General features: G+C 33.7%; 1 protein-coding gene across 1 annotated transcript; it reads right to left on the reverse strand.

Moving 5' to 3' along the window:
- Positions 1–821: 821 nt before the first annotated feature.
- Positions 822–8,483, reverse strand: LOC147394534 (Transmembrane amino acid transporter family protein). Its single transcript, XM_086453087.1, has 8 exons — positions 8,326–8,483; positions 7,718–7,857; positions 6,800–7,183; positions 6,259–6,652; positions 4,116–4,221; positions 1,906–1,997; positions 1,728–1,796; positions 822–1,037 (listed from the first exon to the last, which is right to left on the reverse strand). Exons 1-8 carry the CDS (start codon positions 8,353–8,355, stop codon positions 939–941), a joined length of 1,314 nt encoding a protein of 437 aa, XP_086309213.1. The 5' UTR covers positions 8,356–8,483; the 3' UTR covers positions 822–938.
- Between the last annotated feature and the right edge of the window lie 614 nt (positions 8,484–9,097).

The raw sequence follows: 9,097 nt of genomic DNA on the forward strand, positions 1-9,097 counted from the left end.
GCTGTAAAGGACGGAGACTTACGGATGGGGCGATTCATAAAGTAAGAACAATGAATGAGCACAGTTCGATACAATCGACCGAAGAAAACCCTAAATAATGAAATTATGTAGTGAATAGGAAGAAGTCAACAAATCGATCTAATTAGGCAATGTAGATTAACTCAATTTTAACTTCATTTCTTTCTTTTGAAGAAGTAAGTTTAATGAAGGTTTACAAATTTTATCCTTTAGAGGCAGTTTGAGCTATTCAAATAAAATTTGAAGTTCTAGGTTATCTCGATGCCATCTAAATGACACTTAGGTAAAACATTAGCTTGCAATTCACATGGAATTTCCTCATTTTCACAGGATGATAAATATAAAGTTCTTTTATATTAATCATCTTTTTTCCTTAGGGGCAAGATCAAGAGCCAACTAAATGGCCAATATGTTTTGTCCAAATATGAGTTAGAAGTTTTGTAATGGGCTGATTTTTTTGTAAGCATGAACTTATCTCCATAGTGAGGAGAGTTTCTTCACCCTAATTTACAAGTTGTAGAATTGTGGGCCGTTAATTTTTTTGTAATTCAGATTAGAAGTTTCAGAATGGATTGATTTTTGTGAGGATGATCTTCTCACAATACAGATATTCGTAAATAAATAAAAAATCAGCCCATTTCAAAACTTTTAACTCATATAGGACGAAACATATTGGTTATTTAGTTGGCTCTATATTATCGATTTGAAGCCTAGATAAAACATGTTGGTTATTTAGTTGGCAAATTTTTTAACCTAAACAATAGAATTCTCAATATTAAAAATGGGAGAGAGAGGGGTGATCTAATATTTTTCTAAAAGAGAAATTTCATTACTTTTGCACTATTAGAATCATCATGAAGAACATGTGTATAATTAAACTTATTATATAATTCTACTATAATAACATGGATTACTGAGATTCATGAGTAGAAGCTATATGTGGATGAGTCCTTGATGATATTCCGCAACCCTCCAATGGTTGAAGCAAACATGATGAATGTGCCGATGAATATACATACCTGAAAATTGGGTGTATACATATTATTAGAATAAAGAAAGGGGTTTTATGAAAACGCAACTATTTTGCAAAAATTACTGAACCGGTCTTTTTTTTTTTTTTCATGTAAGTGGTCATATACCCAATTTGGTAAATATTTTTTTTTTATCTGAACTGTTATATTATTGTATGGTCACATCTTTTGTTTACTTATTTAATTCATCAAATTGTTCATACGTCAACCGTACATTAGATAACCATTTTCATTTTTAAAAATTACAAAATTTGATTTATATACTTTTTTGTAAATATCGAAAAACATGAATGGTTCTTTAATTTTGGCAAAATACATAGATGTTTTCATAATTTTTTTATAAAGAAAAGATGAGAGCTGCTATTGCTACACCAACTTTTACTAATGCCACACCAATTCCTATGTAAATCACCAAAGAATTGCACACAGTTGGTGTGGTGTTAGTAAAAGTTGTGTGGCAATGGTAACTCTCTAAAATATTATAGTGGCTACTTGGATCACCACTTTCCTATGAGATTAGTGTGTATGTGTGTGTGAAACACCTATAAAATATAAACTATAAAATATATTTTTTCTTTTTTGGTAAAATAGCAATCCAAACAAAAAAAATAAATAAATAAAGAAGCTTAATGAAAGAAGAAAGACTAAAAGAGAAGAGATATAGTTTCTTGTTTTTACCCAATTAACAAACCATGACCCACTGAACCTCCTTGGCTTCTTAATTGCTAGCCACATTATACATGGGAGCTGCACCATATATCACCACAAAAATTAATTAGTTTTTATATTTTATTATTATTAGTGTAAATTTAATAAAACCATTAAAGAAGAAAAAAAAAATGTATGATTAACTTACAAAATATGTAGTGGGAGCAAAACCAAATCCTCCAAAAAAGCCAAGAAGATCTCCAAAGAATGGGAAGGTGACACCAACAAACAGTGTTAAAGCTGCAAATAAAATTGACTTCTTACATTTTGATTCAATTCAATTGTTATCAATAGGAGTTTAAATGATGCAAGTCTTGTTTCAATTTGAGTCAATAATTATTGGATTTACTAAGGAGTGATTCATAAATAAAGTTTTAAAATTCAACGAGTTATCTCCAAACTCACTAAGTCAACTTGCCTAGATTGAATTTCAATGTTACTTTGTGCAAACTCAAAGAAGATCAATATCGTGATTACGTAAAGGACTTTGGTGGAGGGATCTTTTTTCTAATAGTCACTAAGTTTTGGATGGTCTCTTAATAGTCAATTTAGTAATTTTTTCTTTTCTTAACGGTCCCTGGATCATCTTCCATAGTTCTCGCGATTGCATGTCCCAACCATTCATCATTTTCATCTAAAAAATTGGATTTTTGACATTTCAATTGAGTTTCAGAGATCCCATTCCATCATAAATAATTCAAGAAGGAAGAAGTCATTTTCAAACATTTGAAGATGTATATAAAAAATTAGGATTTTTTTCACTTTTTTTTTATTTAAGCTTTTAAAAGAAAATTGATCAAGAATGGTTCTTTTGGGTTGAAATCATCTAAATAAGTTATCTCAAGTTTTTAGTAGATATTTCCAAGTATTTTACTCGAAAAACTTGAAAATGGGTGGATTCTACCAGTGTCGAGTCCACCACTTTTTAGACCGTAAATAAAAAGTGTTGAGTTCGACAATAAATAAAAATTGAACTCGACAATAAAAATTGTGAACTCGGCACTAAATAAAAAAGCATCTAGTTCGATAATAAATAAAAAGTGGTGAACTCAACAATACATAATAAAGTGGTGAGTTCGCCAATAATGAGGGACCATTAAGAAATAAAAGTTTACTAAATGTCCTATCAAGTACCGTGCAAAACTCAGGGACTATCTAGACATAAATCCCTCCGCCAGGACCCTTTACGTAATTTTCTCTAATTTTAACCAACAAATAAACACTTCCTATCATAATATAGAATTTCTATTGCCACACCAATTTTTTATTATTACAATTAATTATATAATAAAATTAATATTTAACAGAAGTAGATAACATTTTTTTTTCTTCTTCAAATACAAAACTAGTGAGGCCGAGACCATAAAGAAAAGAGTTTTTTTTTTTCAAATAAAAGTTCTTATAGGAGGATAAAATAGGTTCTAATGATTATTAGAAAAAGAAGAGGGGAAGGTCTTGAAGAAGATTTTATCTTTAAAAAAAATTGGATTCTAAAATTTCCAAAGAGAAGAAAGAGATGTAATTTGTTCAACAAGTGGATTAAAGTGTTTATTTCAGTAAGATTTTGAACTCTAATCTGACTAAATACCATCTTCTATTTTTTTTTCTTTTGATTAATGGTGGAATGAGCTTAGCTGGGGACACACGGGAGACATCTTAATGTGGTGGCGCGTATGTTCGTAGATGCATTTTACTCGTATCTCAGAGAAAATGCAACTATGGCCATGCACACTGGCCCACCATGTCAAGATGTCCCCGTTGAGGTCACTCTAGCGCCACTCTTTTTTTTTTCCAAAGAAAATCCTAGAGGAGAGAGATATTTGATGTTCATCTATTTTTATTTTGTCTGTTATATTTAAATTTATTAATTAAAAGAGATTTTATTGGCACACCAACTTTTTCTTACAACATACAAATTCTATTAAAACTAAACAACACAAAGATTTGTGCGTCATCAGTAAAAGTTGGTCTGTTAATAGATCTGTTAAATAAATTAATAGAGAAATTTAACATAACATGATCAACTTTTGACGAAATTCCGATTCCGGCTCACTGTTCATTTTAATTCCCAAAACATGAATGGTGACGATCTCAGAGGTTTTTAAAGTGACAATCTCGCGGGTATTAAGTGACTATCTTGTAGATTCACTAAGGTCGTCACTGTATAAATCAGTGAGATTGTCACTTTAAACTTGCAATCTCATCACTTGAAAAATCTGCCATCTCGCAAGCTCACGTTTTGAGAATTAAAATGAACAGTTGGCCAGAATGGGAATTTTGTCTTATTGGGTTGGGCTCATGAAATGATAATTCACCCTGAGGCATTGAGTTGACTCGGATAATTTTATTTGCTCTTACCAACGTAAATAGTACGAGTGACAAGGCGAAGTAGAATCCCTCGTGGAAGGTTGAAACGTTTCACCATTAAATTCTCGAGATTGTCAAACACCGGCATGGCATATACCTGCACACTTTTCTTCATTAATTACTGCTTCAATTAATCACTACCCTTCATTAATACCTTAATTTATATATATCTAAGTCTTGCAATTTCATAAAACGACTTGCAACCACGGTCAGGTTCAACAACCAAATTCCTAGCCAAAGTTTTTTCTTATATGTGCTAAAAGTGTCGGAATAGGCTGGTTTATTGTGAGGGTGATCTCTATGGTGAGGAAATCATCCTCACAAAAAATAGCCCATTCCAAAACTTTTAACCCCATCAAAAATGGTATATAAACTAATGGTAAAAATAAACGGTTCACAATTCTTCAATGTATAAACTAGGGTTAGAAGTTCCATAATTTGTGAGGATGATCTCTTCACCATAGAGATCATCCTCACAAAAAATCAACCTATTCCGAAACTTTTAGACCATATAAGACTAAACACTTTGGCTAGGAATTTGGCAACCAACACTACTACCCTATAACCACATATTAAACTAACATGTGAGATCAAGGATCATGAAACATAGATTAATATATTCTATTTAGGATTATTGTAAATTAAAACTTTGATTAAACAAACATGGATTTAGGGTCCAATTCCAAAATAAAACGAAACCACCAAAAAACACGAGTACTATTGGTTTTTGTTCTCAAGAATCAAACGAGAAAAGAGTGACTTAATTATAATTTGTTATACTAAAGATATAAATTAATGACTTTTTTTAAAAAATAAAAATTAATGTTATTTAAAAGTAATAAATTTTTAGAAGATATATCTCATTTTAAGCTCCAATTGAAGAACTTTATATAACATGTATTAATTTTAAAATAAAATGATACCTTAAATCATCTATAGTATAAAAAGAAATGTCAAAATAAATCTGTTTTGGGTACTCATTAGATAGAACCTAACGAGACTAGATAATGTGCTCAAGTTATCTCTGTATCATTCATGAATGAGACAATGTGACAACCAAGATGTTCATTTCTTATTCTTCTTGGTTTACAAATTTGTAAAAGAAGCCTAAAAAATCTTTTGAGATACCAAGATGACTCGTTCATGAACAAGAAAAATGCGAAATCAAGAGGAATTTTGACGAAAGACCCACACTCAAGTTCCATAGCTTTGGGTCCATTATTCCGATCATGATTTTCTTGTCCCTCTATGTAAAGGAAAGGTAAAAGGGACCTCCCCTTTTGGACCAATTGTGGGGGAGGAGAGATTTGAAACCCCGACATCACGGGACGTAGCAAGATGCTCTAATCCTCTGAGCTACAGGACCCACCCTATCTCCATAGGTTTATTCGCAAGAGTATACTTGCCAAAAAAATAACACTTTCCCCTTCTCTCAACCATTTCAAGTTAAGATGTGAAAGCATGTTTCTTCTATAAGAAGAGTATTGTCCCCACATGGGAGCAACTAAGTATAGAAAAAAAAAAATTGTAGGGGCAACTAAGGGCTTGGGGAATTTTGTGGGGACAATAATGATGGATTTATCCGCCCCTATTATTTATTGCAATAGCTTAAAATTTTTTATAGAGGTTAAAAATTCTTGTGAGGACAAATTCCCCCCGTTGCCCCAACCCTAAATCCCACCCTATTCTAAGGTACTATATGGATAAAACAAGATAATAATATTGACATAGTACTTAGACTCTTAGTCAATTACCAAATTACCCCATCACAATGTGAAAAAATCCCTAATTTGATTGCCAGTCAAATTTCATAAAATTCGACGCACAAAGAGGTCGAATTGGCGTCGAATTTTTCATTGTCAAATTTATTTTTTTAAACGGGCCAAAACTGTATTAACGAAGGATGAGAGAAATTTGACAGCTCTAAGCCATCAAATCTGGGAACATCAAGAATTTCGACGGTCCTAAATAGTCATAATTCAGTTTCTAAAATTCGTCAGTCTTGACCCGTCAATTTTTTCTGTCGAATTTTCTAGTTTTCACGTAGTGCGCTCTAAGCCATAATATTTTTTTCTCTCCCCATATATGACTAATTTGATTAAAAAAATAAACTAAGACGGATGAAAGAACATACCTGGTAACTTCCAATCACATGGATGACCACCATCAAGTTAGCTGAAGCAATCAACCATTCAGGCCTCTTAAGAGCCATCAGAAGATTATCATCAACATTTTGTCCGAATGCCCAATATCCGATCATCGCCACTGGGAAGTAACAAATCGCCGTAATGAAATAGGCTATAACTGCACCTTTCCACATTAGATTCTTCGAAGGCTTATCAGGAGTTGAAGGAATTGTAGCTTGGATTTCAAGAACTACTCCATGGCCTGCGAACGCGAAAGATATCTGTCCCAATGCATTAAACACACGGAACATGTAATCTGCAGCGCTGGTGCTCTTGTATGCGTAGCTAACATTGTCGACTCGTCCTCTATTTAGGCAACCCGCCCAAGATATCGTCGAATAACTGAAATTAAAAGAAATCCTTGGTGAGTATATAGTTAAAGAGATAACTTTATTGCAATCAATCATATTTATCTACACGTCCCATCTTTCTTCTTTTAAAAAATAATTTCATTATTTAAATATGAAACGCAAGATGAAATAAAAGTACCTGAGTGACATGATAGCTGCGGCTAAGGAAACTCCCGCAACAGAATTGAAGTTAGGGAGCTGAGACAAGAAGAAATGGATGGAACCAAAGATGCAAATCCAGTAGGATTGTCGAATTCTGGTACAATTGGTGCAAGCCAACTCCATGAACTTCTTGAGACACTTTCCTCCAGTGACCATGTACACTATGTCGCACCCAACTTGGACTATAAGTTGCTGTGGGAGCACAATCCATGGCCCGAGCTTTGGACCAAAGGCGTGTTGACCAAGTTGATAATAGCGATCGAAGCGAGTCCCAGGAACACATTCATGGAGTTGTATCATTTGCCATATTGTGAATAAGGTGATGCACCAAGATAACATTAGAACCATTGTTCCAGGGCCCCTACATATGTGAGAGAGAAGATTATGGATTCAGTTCTCTTTTCATTTCTACAAGAATCATGATTTCAACATTAATTAATGTTTGGTGAGTGTTTAGAGAAGTGCTTTTTGGTGTCTAGAAGCGCCTTTAAAAGCTGTGGGAGTGGTTGGTGGAACACTAAAAGAGGTTTTTTAACCACTAACTTCAAAATTATGATCATTTTCATCTAAATAAACTCTTTTTTTTTTCACTGTATACAAATTCCCGCCACAAAAAAAAAAAAAACGATTTCTAAGTTGCTTTTAGTTCTGATTTTTGTGGGAATGTGACAAACAGCTTTCTGTAGACATTTTTGTCATTGACTCATTTTTTTATGTAAATTTCCACGACTGCTTTTGAAATTTGATTTTTGTGGGAATTTGAAAGCTGAACCTTAATTAATTTTCAAACTAAAAGTGGTTCTCGGGAGCAGAAGCTGAAGTACTAGCTCGGGGTGAAGTGACGTTTAAAAGAAAGAAATTAAAGAGAGGAGAGAGAGAGAGTGTGTGTGTGTACCATCCTAAGTAGGCCATGGCATAAGGCAAGCTGAGAACACCAGCACCAACCATGGCTGTAACAATATGGAATGCAGAGTACCACCATTTGGCTTCACGATGTGGGCCTTCTGTGTTCCATTTTTCATCTGTACTAATTTCCTACAAAACCATCAAAAATCACTACATAATAGGTACAACTAAGACAAACATTCACAAAGGAAACAAAAACAAATCTCTCTCTCTCTCTCTCTCTCTCACGGCTTTTAAAGAAACAAAGTACAAAGTTCTCTCTCTCTCTCTCTCTCTCACACACACACACACACATGCATGGGTTTTTTAATGAAACAAAGCAAAGCTCTCTTACACACACATTTCATCAGAACCAAACATCCTCCTAAACCACCAAAACAAGAAAAACTTCACATGGGTTGCAAGGAATCAATCTCTCTCTCTACCACCAAAACAAGAGAAACTTCAAATGGGTTGCAAGGAATCAATCTCTCTCTCTCTCTCTCTCTCTACCACCAAAACAAGAGAAACTTCACATGGGTTGCAAGGAATCAACCTCTCTCTCTCTCTCCACACACACACAAACACACACACATACACATACACATACACACACACCTTTGAAGGTGTGGGAGATCCAGAGACCATGGCTGCACCAAAACAAAGAGACTTCAAAAGTGGGACAGAGGGACAGTGGGAGAGTAAAGAGAGAGATCATATACATTTGTACTTTATAGTTTTAGTGGTTGATGACTCAGATGCCTCATCTTCAAATCAATAAATCATTATAAAGGACAAATAAGGTGGACTTCAGATGAGTTGATGGTGATGTAATTTACGCACTATCCAAATTGCACTCAATACGAACATGATTAAAAAAAAGGAAAAATCAGATTATATACTCTAGGGAGTTGTGTAGCTATCTAACTCCGTGACCACATCAAGGTGTGGCTTGGCTCATGAGTTAGGTTTTTAAACTCATGTTGAAAACAAACTAGTTCAAATCATGGCAAGAAATCACAATCAACAATTAATGAATTTTCTATCTGTAGGCCTAACTAAAGATTTTGCCATGTAGCATGGCAAAGAAAGCCTGGATTTTGTTAACTACCCAACTCCTTGGAGTACAATATCAACATTTTTGTAATAACCTCAGCTGATATGTAAAATCAATAGGTAGTGTATGTCATTGTCTACTGTAGAGATACACCTCTAAATAGGATATTTTCCTTTGAGGACAAAGTGAGTACTTTTGTAAAAGAATACTATTAAAAAGAAAAAGAGATTGAGAACTAATGATGGGAAGTGTTGGTGGTAGTTGGTGCTTATTGGAATCTTTAATAAATGGTTTCCACTGTTGAATTATTGTTGAAATGTAATAATCGTTGGT

This window comes from Akebia trifoliata, chromosome 9, assembly GCF_017979445.1.
Source record: "Akebia trifoliata isolate Shusen 1 chromosome 9, ASM1797944v1, whole genome shotgun sequence".
Classification (NCBI taxonomy): domain Eukaryota; kingdom Viridiplantae; phylum Streptophyta; class Magnoliopsida; order Ranunculales; family Lardizabalaceae; genus Akebia; species Akebia trifoliata.

What these genes read in the sequence shown, in the direction of transcription:
- LOC147394534 (XM_086453087.1), bottom strand. Translation starts at nt 8,355, where the DNA reads ATGGTCTCTGGATCTCCCACACCTTCAAAG. An exon ending in GCCATGGCCTACTTAGGATG is followed by an intron (nt 7,184 to 7,717) that starts GTACACACACAC and finishes TCACATATGTAG; the next exon opens with GGGCCCTGGAACAATGGTTC. An exon ending in CACTCGTACTATTTACGTTG is followed by an intron (nt 1,998 to 4,115) that starts GTAAGAGCAAAT and finishes TTTTATTTGCAG; the next exon opens with CTTTAACACTGTTTGTTGGT.